The 15076-nt window shown below is 44.3% G+C and overlaps 1 protein-coding gene across 2 annotated transcripts in view; it reads right to left on the reverse strand.

Annotated features, from left to right (window-relative positions):
• Positions 1-13818, reverse strand: part of Erich3 (glutamate rich 3) — a 96382-nt gene extending 82564 nt beyond the window's left edge. For both annotated transcript variants that reach the window (XM_041650086.1, XM_041650077.1), the window contains exon 1: positions 13244-13818. In XM_041650086.1, coding sequence (XP_041506020.1) covers positions 13244-13266 — 23 coding nt within the window. In that variant the 5' untranslated portion in view covers positions 13267-13818. The remainder of the gene's footprint in view (positions 1-13243) is intronic.
• Positions 13819-15076: the final 1258 nt, after the last annotated feature.

The raw sequence follows: 15076 nt of genomic DNA on the forward strand, positions 1-15076 counted from the left end.
ATTATAGGTGAATGGAAAGAAGAGTGAAATTGTATCGTTTTCTGGAAAATGAATATAACCGGAGGTCTACGTGTAATGATCTACACAAGATAGTTATTGACAGCTATGGTGATTAACCCAATTAAGAGTTTTGATGACAAGATCAAGGGCAGGCTTGTGCCTCTGAAAAGTCTCTTTTCAGTGTATTGGTGGCCTGAAGTTGGTGGGTTCATTTCTACCACAGGACTTGACACATATCACAAATCGAGGCTCTTTTTATCTCCTGAAAATCCAGATTACCAGCATATTAGAAGTTTGAACAGAAGCGAAGCGATGAGATACACCCAAGGGAGCAGACCTCACAATTCGTGACAGGTGTGTGGAACACTGCTGGCCCGTCACATACAGAACCTCTCTCATAAGAACACCAGGATGCTGCCAAGCACAGTGCATTTTCAGCCGCATTTCCATCAGGAAACATCATGAAAGGTATTTCTTTACACTGCCATAAAAGGAAAAGCTGCACGTTGCCTGCCAACCCGGGAAAAACTGATTACACTATTTTATGCTGAATAGAATAGAATCAAGTGAGACTTAGGAGAATAAGCACAGTTTTATTATTAAAGATGAAAACTCTGGTTGAGAGGTGATTTGCATTTCAGATGACTTGAAATTTGCAATTTATAGAGTTCCATCGTGTTCAAAGAGGGTCTGTGTCAAACCTCTGCCGCCCACACGGGCTTCTAAGTCAAGCCAGTGGAATGTGTCCGCAGCTCACAAACCAAGGGCTTATGTCAGGAAGGCTTGTTCAGTCAGGCTCAGACAGGACTGGCTTGTCTGCCTGTACATCACCTTGTAGTTAAGGACAGGAAGGCTCTGTCTCTTGACCCAAATTCTTCACCCATTGTCTACTCAAAAATTCACAAGATCACATGCAATTCCCGCTCCATGAACGAACCTGTCATGTTTCTCTGTCAACCAAGCCTAAGTTCGAAACTCATCGAGACTCCTCACAAAAGAGTAAATGTACCGAAAATGAAATATCTCCAAACAAAATAGCCAGAAGTGGTACAAGTAAGTAGAACAAAATAACTCTAGAAAATTTAGCTTTCTATCAATGTCAGCCTCGTGACTGTTATGTAAATGTTAGAAAATTTAGAAAACGTGAGACCAGACAGCACCTCTGAAGAGGTACGATAACTTTTCTGCCATTATTTACAGCAGAGAAACCCCTATTGCTTCTTTCTTAATGCAGAATTTGATGAAATAAACACAAGAGGAGGACAAGAAACACAGTTCTACCCCCACCTCCACACTTACCCCATGGCTCTGGGGAACCCTGTCTTCATCCCCTGATGCTCATAAATGCCTACTTCCGGCAGGGAGAATTTGGTTTCAGGTCTGAAGAGATATTTACTTGGAGATACTATGATACCATTTACATATAAAATTTGCATACATAAATGAACACCCAGGATCTGGCTAGCAAAGTCATTTGATCCGGGATACTAAAAGTTTTAAAAGTGAGTGGGGTCCATTGATAGACACACATGAAAGGGTTAAAAGCCAGCAAGACTGCCCCAGAATGGTACTTGTTGACTTATTGCTTCTACCCAAGTAAGGGTCACACATATGCTCAATGACTTTGGATTCCATCGGAATAAGACAGCTTCCACAGTGTCTTATCTGAAGCCTCGTACCACCCACTCAATTCTTAGCCAGCAAAAGAGTAAATCAGTCAATGGCAACAAAATACGTTGTCTGATCCTTAGATGCATATTCATATCCCTTTATGAACAGCCACAAGGGGAGATCATAGCCTTCCTTTTTTATTTCAGAGCAATAACTGACAGCATCATAGGAGGGGAAAAAGGGTTGAGGTCATGTTGTAGCTCCTCTGGCTTATCAACATGCAGAATGTTCCAGTGGGTCATCACCGTGGCAGTGCTGAGTGTCTTAACAGAGCATACGCAACCACTTACAGAACAAAGTTTCCTAAAAGGCGGGGGGACTACACCCTTCCGAGGAGAGTTGAAGAAAGGCCAGTGCAGAACAACAGACATGAAAATTCGTTGTTTTCCAGCCCTTTATAAGAAAACTCTTTGCCAAATAAAATCAGAGCAAGCTCTGCAACCTGCTACTTCGTAGGGGGTGATTGAAGCGATACCATTCCAATGGTCTCATATTACATCACTCATTCTGTTTCATATGTATCCAAACCTACCAGGTCTCAGCAATTACGCTAAATATTGATTTACAATTTCTCCCAGCTCATTCTAACAATGCATCCAGAGGAGAGCCATAATATTGCTTTATTTATAGCCTTAATACAGTGGTTTGAAATGACTAGTTAACAACCAGGACTCCAACTGTGCCGGAGTCTAGCAAGGCTGTTTTGCAGAACTCAGAGATCAGGCATCAGGAAGCCTTGCATGGCAATGTGCCTGCAAGTAAGATGTGCTATATAGCTCTAATATCTTTCCTTTTAAATTTTCCAGATCTTTAAACAGAAAAAAAAAAATGAAACCACTTAAAACTGTGCACTAATGGAAAAAAAAAAAAGAACTCAAAGTTAGAGAAGATAATGAAGTAGTTAATGCAAAGACAAAAGGAAGGGAAGTTAGAGAAAGCAACCGTGTTTATCGGAAGCATTTGTGGGGAGCTTACTTGAAAATGTGTAGCATACACAGTAAACGCTCTAGATAGCCCGCATCTTATGACTGCATTCTCACAGCTGACTACAGAGCAGTGTTATCTTTCTCTACATAAAAGATCTCATGGCATGCGATCAGTTTATGTGTGCGGAGATGGCCGGCCCGTGACTGAGGACCCTTCTGCTTAAACAACTGTAGTGAAGTGTGTTCTGTAAGGTCAACCTGGAGAAGGGACTCTGTGGAGTCAATGAAGTGAATGACTGAAGGACTAACCTGCAGAGAGGCCGCAAAAGCAATGAGTACTGGGGTACTGACATAATAAAAAGTATGTTATATAAAATCAGACAGGTGGGACTGGAGAGCTGGCTCGGCAGCTAAGAGCACTGGCTGCTCTTCCAAAGGACCGGGTTTCAGTTCCAGCACCCACACAGTGGATCACGCCCATCCGTAACTCCAATCCCAGCATATCTGATACCCTTTGTTGGCCTATGTGGGCACTGCAAGCATGCGGTGCACAGACGCATGTGCAGGCAAAATCCCCATGCATGTAAAATAAAAATAAATCTCAAAAGAGAGTAAGATATTCTCTCAAGGAAAAATTATTTTAATGAAAATGAAGTGATGCCCTATAAGATAGTGTGGCCCATTTTCTTAGTACTGTGGTGGCTGCATAGAGGTTCCTAAGAGGAAATGCATGGGCAAATTATTAGCATTTTGCAATCAAAATTCGCCTGCTTGAGTCTTAGAAGCAGAGCGTGACCACTGGATTTAAACTTACCCTCTCCGTTTAGTAGACTGGTGACCACATACAAGCTCTTCCCTCCCACACACTCCATATCCTTCTCTGAAAAGAGCCATGAAACTTGTGCTTCCTTGGAGAGTCCGAGAGTCAAACGGGTGACCATGTATGCAGAACCCAGAGACTCTCAGCAGGAGGTGACTGCTGCCTGGCTGTTAGAGGAGCTCACTGAGCACACAGATTCTCCCTCTCTACTGATAAGTGATCCAGATGAAACTAACCTCCCTACAGGAAATGTCATCCTGAGAAGGCAATTCCCACACTAACAGGAAAATCTTCCTCGGAAGAATCTGTACCCAAAGCCTCTTTCTTCCTCTCTCTCCCTCAAAGAGTGGATAGTTTGGCACCATGCTCTTAGGAAATGTGCCTGGAGTCAAGTACTGTTTCCTGGCGCTTAGAGAGCCAGCTTCCCCAACATGTTTTCCTAGAACCCGGTGAGAGCATTGACTTGGTCTCCTTCATTATGCCTAGTATTATGGGCACACAAGAGCATGCCCTGTTCTTTGCGTGTGTGCAACCAGACATTGCTCTATTTGTAGAACCTCAATTATTTCCAGTTCAGTCATCTTTCTGAGAGAACACATTATCTTCCAAAGAGATTCTATGCTGGTTCCTTCCCTGTCCAGCTGGAGTCGGTGAGCTCCCATTAGCTCAGGTAGACTGTTTCAGAGGGTGAACCCATCATGGTCTTGACCTCTTTGCTCATATTCTCACTCCTCCCACTCTTCAACTGGACTTTTGGGAGTTCAGACCAGTGCTCCACTGTGGGTCTCTGCCTTTGTTTCCATCAGTTGCTAGATGAAGGTTCTAGGGTAACATTTAAGATATTCATCAATCTAACTACAGGGCAAGGCCTCTTCTCTACTGCTTAAGGTCTTAGCTGGGGTCATCCTTGTGGTTTCCTGGGAATTTCTCTAGTGCCAGGTTTTTTGCTAGTCCCTTAATGGCTCCCTCAATCAAAATATCTCTTTCCTTGCTCTCATCTCTGTCCTTCATCCATCTCAACTATCCCATTCCGTCAAGTTTTCCTCTCCCATCCTCTTTTCCTCTCTTTGTCCCCTTCCAACCTCCCTTCTCCTAACCCCCATGCTCTTAATTTTCTCACGAGATCTTGTTTATTTCCCCTTTTTAGGTGCATCTGTGTATGTTTTTCTTAGGGTTCACCTTGTTACTTAGCTTCTCTAAATCATGAGCTATAGGCTCAATATCCTTTGCTTTACAGCTAGTATCGACTTATGAGTGAGTACATACCATGCTCATCTTTCTGGGTCTGGTTTACCTCACTCAGGATGTTTTTTTTTCTAAGTCCATCCATTTGCATGCAAATTTCAAGATGCCATTGTTTTTTGCTGCTGAGTAGTACTCTTGTGTGTAAATGTGCCATGTTTTCTTTATCCATTCTTAGGTTGAAGAGCAATTTAAAAAATGGGGTACAGAACTAAACAGAGAATTCTCAACAGAAGACTCTCAAATGACCAAAAGACACTTAAGAAAATGTTCAACAGCCTTAGCCATTAGGGAAATACAAATCAAAACAACTCTTGAAATACTATCTTATACCTGTCAGAATGACTAAGATCAAATACACCAATGATAGCTTATGCTGGAGAGGATGTGGCTGGTGGGAATGCAAACTTATAAAACTACTCCAGAAATCAATATGGCAGTTTCTCAGAAAATTGGGAATCAACCTACCTCAAGATCCAACAATACCATTCTTGGGCGTATACTCAAAAGATGCTCAATTATACTACATTTGTTCAACTATGCTCATAGTAGCATTATTCATAATAGCCAGAATCAGATGGATTCTTGCAAACTGTTTCTAGACCATCACAATTCCTAAATGTGGCATTGCCACACAGAAACACTCTGGGGACCAAAACAGAATGAATGAGTGATTGTGAGTGACTATGTTCTTGCAACCAAAGTAAGTGTTCATTTGTGTAATGGTTGATCTTGAACTAACTTGAAGGGACTTAGAATCACCATGGAAACAAATCTCTGGGCGTGTCTGTGAGGGAGTTTGGGATTCAACTAATTAAGGAAGGGAAGCTCTACCTTAAATGGAGGCAGCACCACGAGCTGGATGCTGACCTCACAGAAAGGAGAAAGCGAGCCCAGGACCAGCAGGCACAGGTCCGCTTCCTGGCCACAGATGCTATGTGACCAGTTGCTTCCTGCTGCTGCAGCCATCTCTTCTCCCGTGATGGACTGTAGCATTAAACCGTGATCCAGAATAAAATCTTCCCGCCTTGGGCTGCTTGAGTGCCTGCCATGCAGAAAGTAACCAGTAGCAACCGCTGAGCTAAGTTCAAAGCCCAATACCGGCGATACGGCAAATCCCAGAGACAAGGCGAGATGTGGGTCTTAGCACATGAGCTTGCAATTCACGCAGGAGATGGAAAGGCTACTCAGATGCTGTGTTGGTGCAATTTTAAAGGAATCGAAAACAAATTTTCGGTTAGCATAGTTTTGTCAAAAAGGGTAAGTCATAGGGACGAGGAGTGGAAATAACGTAACAAAGCTGGCCGCAATCCCTTCTGAGCACGGGTTTCTGAGGAGCTTTGCTCTTCCGGGTACTTGTCATCTCAGAGCAGACAATTTTCAAACTACAGAGAAGTGGAGGGAGGAAAATTAAAAACCACTTGTATCCCTTGTAGCCAGCAATTTGAAGTTTCTACTAATTCTGCTCTTCTAATTTACCACAGATTATTTTTATTGGATCCTAAACAATGGAGATGATATTCCTGTAAATATCTCGAAGCAAGTGATGTGGAGAAGAAACTGCTCAATACAAAAGCCACATAATAACCACAAATATGAAATATGATCGCCCGTTGCACCGAGAGAATGCCAAATTAACAACAACTATAAAACATCATGATTTGATTCAATTTGAAACTCACAGTTGGTAACGCTCTTTCGTAACTACTTTGTACAGTTTATTTTTGCCTGTTTAGTTCCCTGCTGCTCCTTCCTTTCCTTCGGTATGTTGCCCTAAGTATTTTCATTAATTTATAAATGTTTATAGCTGTGGCAGAAAAATAGTAACAGTCACAGAAAAATGGATCACCAGTTTAAAATGATCGATTTTATATCTCAATCACAGCCAGGCACTGAGGGGTGAGCGTCTCTTGAGTGCTAAGCACTTGCCAGCAGAGGGCACTGTTCTGCTGTCCTAAGACCTCTTCTCACTGGCATTTCCCTCATGTGTTGGCTAGGTGTAGATCTTGGCTCCCTTTTGAATTTCTAGCTTCAAATATCTCTACATCATGTAATGGACTTACACACACACACACATACATACCACACCATACCTCACACACACCACACACATACAAGTCTATGAATAGAATCCTAATCTCCAATGTGACAGTAGTTTTAGAAGAGAGTTAACCCCTCTTCTAAAATGAGAATAGAATAATAAAATAATAATAATAATGGAAAGGCGAGGAAGAGTATCGCCCTAAGAGTCCTGATATGCAAACAGCATATGGTCACAGACAGAAGGCAACCATCTATGGATAAACAAGCAGAGACTTTTTAGACACTTAGCCTACCATTCTGAACTTCCTACCCTCCAGAGCTGTGTGAAATACATCTGAGTTGTTTCTAACCCACTCGGTCTGTGGGATTTTATATATATTAGATGCACTAAGACACTCATTACTACCACACTGCCATCAATCAATCAATCAATCAATCAATCATTTGTCTTCTGTGACTCTGCATCTCTTATAAAGACTTATTCCAGCTTTTCCAGACCAGCAATAAAAGCTATCAGCTGTTACAGACAGGTTGGCTAGCTCTAAGACTGACAAAAAATCGTATCACAGAGCAGGCAGGTGGTTTACAAACAGACATTTATCTTCCAGCACTGCAGTTTTGGGCGCGTGTCTACAGAGTCGGTGGCTCCCAAAGGCCGTACAGGAAAGGGCAATGCCAGCTTCTCTCGTTGGTTCATAGAGGACCACCTCATTGCATGCGTGCCTGTGTCTTCATCTCTGTCTCTGGTAAGGACACAGGCAGGTTGGACTGGGACCCACTGCATTGATATCACGCTATAGGAAGACTTACAGCTAGTGGTCACTTAACCTTATTACTTATTTAAAGATCTGTCTCCAAATGCAGTCATACTGAGATGTGGAATGCCATAACAGTGGAATAACCAGAACAAACCAGTTTGTGTAGGCAACATGGACTTACTGCCCAGAAATTAAAAATGTCTTTCTTGAGTGCCTAGAAAGCTGGATTCTGGATTCTCCATGCTCACAAACAGAATGTGACCATTACCGAGCATCGGGAAGGGCACAGGAAGCCTCTGACCTACCCCATCCATGCTGGAAGAGAAGATGACAAGGAAGCCATGCGACTTTGAGCTCCCACAGACCGAGAGCTAGCCACACGAAGGAGATAGAGAGGGAAGAGCAAGGACCAGAGAGGACTCATAAGGGAATGGAAAGTCCTTAAAGAATCCGTGTGTGTGTGTGTGTGTGTGTGTGTGTGTATACCATCCAATGTTGTTCACTGTTAATGTTTATTCTGTGTGGCTCAGTATAAAAGTGATGATTCAACAATAGTTTTCCAGAAACCTAAAATCCTAAAATCCTATTACCAACAGAATCATCGTTAAGCACAATTATTTATACCATGCTGTTCAAATTGTCAAATCCCCTCCTCTTCTCTGAAGAACACACACATTGATCCACAAGGAAAACTCTTGGCTGAACTACTTTGGCCCGGGGATATTTTTTAATCTATATGAGATGATGACCTTGCTAGAGAAAGGTGTTTCTCCGTTCTGGACCCGAAAGGGAACAGAGTGGAGAAAACAACAGCCTGTGGGAAGTTGGAATACTCAGACTATGTGGGTGAAGGTTCAAATTCTTGACAATAGTTCAACCTATAAAACACAACATGGGTTCTACCCATAGTACCCTAGTCAGTAGCTCTTTGTGTGCTCAACTTGGACAATTTAAAAAAAAAACACGCCAAGGAAGGAAGAAAACAGGAAAGTAAAAATATGTTGGGGACACTGCACAACCTTCTTGTTCAATGCAGTTAGAAAAAGTAGTCATTTATGCAAAATGAATAATGAGTGAGTATTCAAATATATTTGCCTTAAATCATGTATTTGAACAGAAAGTACACACACACACACAAACACACACACACACACACATATATATATATATATATATACATACATACATACCTCCTTGCTAGTTAAGAGTTTTACTTAAATTAATCAACTGTTCTTCCATTTTTAGTAGATTATGCACACAGTCATACCATTTTGGGATTTATAATTTGAAGAAAAATGACGAAGACATTCACAGAAGAGTGTAAATGTTGGAGTGATTTCAGTGCCACTTAGATGTGAGCGTTTCCCTTTACCCTCGACATCTGTGAAATCACCAAATGACGTGCAGTCCTACGATCTGTGTGGGGAGTGAGGGAGCTGTTGGAGCAAGAACCACAATTCTTCCATATATCCTGGTCTGCAATGAAATGAACTGCAGAAGGCTCAGCACTAACTAGAGAATATGAGGTTTTCACTAGACATAATATTGCTGGAAACTTGAAGGCCCAAAATTCCATGTCCCCTCTGACTTGGGTTATTTGGTGCTGTCTTAACAGTTAAGAATCCAGTCAGAGAAAACGTACTTTCCCATTTTGCTCTTAGTTCAAATAACCTGGAGAACACTGTCTCACCTCCCTGCATTCCTAAGCAGAGATTTGGAGAAGGGATGGGAGCAGAAGTTACTGTTGGACCTTACGGCACCACTGTTCTCTAAGCCAGTTTGCAAACTTGGATGCACACACTCATAGGGCGTGCAAGCACCATAACAGGTTTCCCTGAGGACACTTGGCAAGACTACCACTGATAGAAACCTGCTCTGCTCTTCAGCTTCCTCCTGGGATTTCTTGAAATGAACCTTCTGGAAAATGTCTTTCCAGTCATTCTCATTCCTAAGCCCTCACGCTTGCCCTACTATAAATGCTGAAGGCCCTTCTACTTCCTTGAAAAGAAGGTGGCTCTCGTCATCCAGTGTCCCGTAGGGGAGCATCAAGCTTAGCAAAGTGGAAAGGCAAAGAGGCACTTTGAAGGATATTCTAGATGCTGCCACAACAAGCACCTTCTATCCTGGGCAACAAGTATGATTCCAAATCCAATCGCTTCCAGCCCACTGCATCCAGAGCAGTTGAACTCACTGGGTCGTCATCCACCGCTAACCCGGAACATTTCCGGTGACAGATGGCGGTAATTTTGATAAGCATCTCTGAAGGAGATCAAAGTACTTAGCATTTTCAGGACGAATGCCTCTCCATCCCCATCTGTGTGCTTGAATGGGTGTGTTCAGCCGAAGGATGGGTGGTATCTATATTAAAAAGAATAAGACCTGCGACATGTCAGCAGAAGCCAAGACAAGTGAGTCTGTTAAACCCACCTGGAGCTAACCTGCTTCTCAGAGCTAGCCTGTAGGCATTTGGCAAGGCTAATATAAACTGCCAAATTTGAATTCAAGTATTTAAAAGTATCAAATATTTCTGCACTTGAGATTATTTGGGGGATAGATGTGAGCAACAAACTATAATTCCTGCAGAGGACTACATTGTTAAGAATGGAGAGGAAGACCCCAAAGGTCCCTCAGAGGTAATGGGCACACCTACTCTGAACACTTGGTAGATTATGCCGCCACCTGTGAGGATACATACCTCTGGAAATGCACAGTGGGCAGTGTGTTGGCTCTCTGGAGCTATCAGACAGAACTGCCCTGAAGCACATACATTGGCTGCCCTTGTCATGAGGTATAAACTCCCTCCCCTTTTTGCTGAAAGATGTATCTTTGATGCTATTTTAAGTCAAGTGAACCCCTCACACAGAGAACCCAATTTGCGTGGATTGACTGATGAACATGAGGAGCTATATTCTTTTATTCTCATCCGTGGTGGGGGGATTTAAGATTCCTATTCCACCTTGAGGCATGGTGCCCAATCCACATACACGAACAGCAACAGGGGGAGGACCAAGCAAAGTGGAGGGACCACGAAATGAAGCCATCCAGTCTAAACCACTTCCCTTAGGGACTGTGGTACCGGCAATCAGGTTTCATAGCTGGCATCCACCAAATGGAGAGGCAGTTGAGACAGTTGAGACATGAAGTCTCTGTTGTCTTTGAAAGATGTTTTAGGATCGGTTTTATTTACTCCCAGACTCCATCTGAAAGAAGCCAGCATGGGGCCTGTGTGGTTTTATAGTCTGTGTTTTCATGGTATAATTAAGTAGGCAAGTAACTCAGAGCAAAGACGAGGCCGAGAGAAGGCACCAAACACCACTCACTGACTGGGGAAATTTCAGACTTACAATCTCTGTTGTAAAACTTAACTTTATGACCACTTTATCTTTAAAATGTAATAAGTACAAAGTGCCTCAGTAATGATGGAGAAGACTTCTCAGCTTTGATGAAACCTTTTATTTGCTACTCAGACTTTTATTATTTCCAAATGGTAACAGGCAAGAGAAATTATTACTCCCTTTATTCGAGGGGGAAACTTGAGCAATTTGGGATGCTTTTGCTACTGGGCGAATTTTAAGGCCTGTAGACAAAATATGTTTCTGTTCACTGTTTCTATTTATTTGTTTGTTTGTTTATTTATTTATTACCTTGTCTTGAAATAGGGCTTCACAGTCTCACTGTGTAGCCATGGCTGGCCTTCACGAGCTCACTGTGTAGACTAGGTTGGTCTTGAAATCACAGAGATCTGCCTACCTTTGCTTCCCAAGTGCTGGGATTTAAGTGTATGGCCTGCACCCAACATACATTTATTTTTATGAGCTAAACAAAACATATTTACACGTGTACTAGGCACTACTACAAAACTATTGCCATCTTATATCAAAACACTTGATCCCTATGACTGTGATCCTTCAGATGCTGATCTACCCTGGATGGAATTTCTCGACGTTCATGGTCATGCCTGTTAGACTGTGGAACGGAGTGATGAAGGGCACGAGCCCACTGGAGATCCTGGCCCTGTATTTCAGTCCTCGCCCTTCCAAGCTGTACCACTGTTAGCAACTTCTCCATCCTAAGCTGCATTGTCTGTGGAAATGGCAGTCATGTGAGCCTTCAAATGAGATAGTCATATATACCTCAGGAAGGACTCTGGCTATGGAAGTACCGAGAAGCAGCCCTAACATGGTTTTCTTTTGTGACCATTGCTGAGCTTCACCTAAGCCTCAACAGTCCCAGATACAGGGAGATAAAGCATATAAGGCATGGGGCTGATAGTTCAGGAAACTCTGCATTTTAGTGCAGGATAGATGATGTTGTATTCCCTCATAACCCTACCACACAGCACCCACTTTCATCAGGCCCCTTTCTCCATGTGCTCAGAACTCCTGGAGCGTCAGGGAAATTGGACTTCAGTTTCTAAAATTTTAATTTCAGTGCAATTTAATAAGCAGCTACAGGTTTGTCTGCATTTTCACGTAGATGAATAAATGGACCAATCAGACGCGAGCCTAGCCAAGGACTTGATAAGCACAGGAAAGGACCGTGACTGGCACATTCGCCTTCCTGAATTCAGACAAAGTGCCAAGTGCATCTGCAGAACACACATAAGCCCCATCCCACGGGACCGTGGCCAACAACAATTGCTCAGGATTTCAGCAGCCAAACATCAAAGCTCTGAAATTCATTTTATCACAATGCCCTTGGTTTCTAGAATGTTCTGGAGCTAACTGTCCACAGGACATTTTTTGGATTGTTCAAACATTACTGTTGCTTGTCCCTTCATTCAGAGAACACATTAAAAAGTGAAATCTTCAAGTTTGGTTGTAGACCTAAAAACAATAAGGACCATGGTTTCTCAGATGCCACCATCTCCCAGCGATCCTAAATAGGGTGTCTTCTGCCAATCGGCTGTTCTTCGACATGTGTAATAAATGCAGCTGAAAAGCTTCGACCTAATCGCGAAACCAAAGCGGGGAAGGGAACAATCTGTTTAATAGTAATGTGGTAATAAAAATGGGTGTAGTATGTATCGCACGCTTAATTCAGAAGGCACAAATAACAGAGACCTTGTTGGTGTGTGAAATAACCAACAAAGACTGTTCACTGTGTGCAATGCATTGAATGTTGCTAATAGGCCTTCGGAAGGGTTGCCTTATCCCCAGGAGACCATATGTGGGTGCGTGGGCACCTCACTCCCTAATCTTTTGCTTTCCCATATCCACCACGTTCCTGGGTCCAGGGGGTTCTAAAGAACCCTCAGGGTGCTTCTGTGACTGGGAAGACACAGTTCTGACATATGGGGCCTCTCCCTCCTACAGGGAGACCCTGGGCATAAAAACAACCTCTCCTTTGTTTACAAGACACAGAGAAGCCATGGAGAAAAATTTATCTCTGCATCAAATCTCCCCACAAATGCGTATTTCGGTAACTTCTGCTTTAGCATTTAAACGCTTGTGTTCCACATTGAGGGATCTGCATCCCAGTTGGCGTTGAAGTCTATCCCTGCTTACTGTAAACGGTTTTCACATCCATTTTCCCCGTCTTTCCAGGCTGAGAATTTCAAGAGAGGGGAACATTATGAAGAAACGAGGATGGGCAGGGAGGAAATAGGACGCTTGGGATTTCTGCCATCCTCCTGCAACCTAGAATCAGCATGTTTCCCCCTCGCTCAGCCCACCCTCCCTTTTTCTCTGTCGCCCCTGAGCTCCGCAGCAAGAGGGAGGAGGAGGGCTGCTGGCTGGAGCCGACACCTGTCTCGGCAAGGCAAAGCTCCAGTTGTCACTTACCCAGCGGGGTGAGAATGGCTCATTTTTGCTGAATCCCTTTTGGACCCCGCTGCAGGCGCAGATGGCTTTGCTCTGCAGCGGTGGAGCTCAGAGCACCTGGGCTGGGCACCTCCCTTCCTCGCTCCGGCTCCCTGCAGCCTCCCAGTTGCTGCTTGGTGGCGTCCACAGACTCCCGGTTGCTAAGAGAGGAGGAAAGGCGAGCACCCAGGGCCGGAAGAAGCAGCAGGGCTGCTGGAACCAAGCCTGGACAAGCTGGAAAAGAAACAAGCTCCCAACCTGATCGCTGGCCAGTGATATAGAAGAATATGGGAGGAGGTCCTGCCAGCCCCCGCTTGGTTGCTCTGGAGTTACAGTCCCCCAGGCACCTGAACCTTGAAAACACACACACACACACACACACACACACACACACACACACACACACACTCCTTTCTGGCCCAGCTTCTTCCTGTTAGGCCCCTGACTGGATGGTGTCTGCAGGCAGGAGAGCAGGGGCAACAGGATGGAGCAAGCCAGTTTCCCTCCTTATCGGTCACAGCTTCTGTTTCTACATTTCTACAGCTATAAGGCATTGCCATCGGCTTTCTTCCTCCGCGGCGGTCCCCATCTTCACGTCCCAGGTCCCCATGCCAGCAAGATGTTCAGAGATGTTCAGAGGTTGGAAGAGTTTGCTGTAAGGACTAAGAAGGTTGTGGGAGTTTAAAGAGAGCGCCGCGGTTGGAGCGGCCATTGGTCCTGGATTGAGATGACCTGTGGCTGGTCTCCTTGCTTTGTCAGCTATCACTTGCTGAGTGACTTCTGTGATGGCAGGACACAGCAAGGGTGGCTGAGTTACACGGGGTCTCCATTCCGTCTCCCTTCCAGCACTATTCCCCACTGGGAGGCCGGAGAGCCACCATCTGCTCCGTTAGCACCCTGCTTTTTTCCCATATCACAAAAGTCCACCTGCATGAGAGACCAGTCTCCTTGGCATCTTCCCCAGCATCTTCCATCAGAGTCTCCTTGACACTTTCTACACCTGCAGGCCCTTAAATTTAGCAAAATCCAAATCTTTCGCCATCCTTCTCATGAGAATGCTATCCCACCCTTGACCACCGGGATGGCTTCTGCGAACACTGCCTTCTTCAACATCCTCAGGTTGGTGGATGAGCTCTGTATCGAGGACTTTCCTTGATGATGTCAGAAAAACTGCTACGGAAGGAAAGAGGGGCTGATCGTTCACTAATGGTCTCAGGGGGCCAATCTGCCACTGTGAGCCGGTGTAGCAGTGGGCTGGTCTGTACAGCCATAGCCTGCTGTACTTTCCACAGTAGGCAAACCAGGAAGCAGAGAAGGGGCCTCAGCGGGCCCTTTCAAAGGCATATGCAATCACCCCCCATTCTAAGCTCCTAGAGACTCTACAGCCTCCAGAAACAGCCCCACCAGCTGGGAACCTGGTGCACACACATGTGTGTGTGCGTGTGTATTCAAGGCATTACACATTCAAGACCCACGGAGCCCAGCTGTTTTCTCCCTTCCTCCCCTGCCCTCCCCCCCACACACAACATAGAAGCATGCCTGAACACACCTGAGCACCTTCCCTGTAGTTTCTAGCTGAGGCTCAGATCTGTTTTGCATATTTGTTTCTCTGTGCTTTCAGAAGCAACAAAGCAATTCAACAAAAATTTGGAGCCAAAATCAGGGAAAGGAACTCTCTTCCAAGCTGCAGGGTGCACTGAGTTTGTCCCTTCCGCCTAAGCAGAGACACAATGAAGTTGACCGTTATTCCCAAAGTCTACAATGGCCTCTAAGTGAAGAAACCAAGATTCAAACTGAGATGTAAGTGATGCAAAA

This window comes from Microtus oregoni, unplaced genomic scaffold, assembly GCF_018167655.1.
Source record: "Microtus oregoni isolate MIOR12 unplaced genomic scaffold, Mior012 000000F_ref0000247, whole genome shotgun sequence".
In the NCBI taxonomy this organism is placed as follows: domain Eukaryota; kingdom Metazoa; phylum Chordata; class Mammalia; order Rodentia; family Cricetidae; genus Microtus; species Microtus oregoni.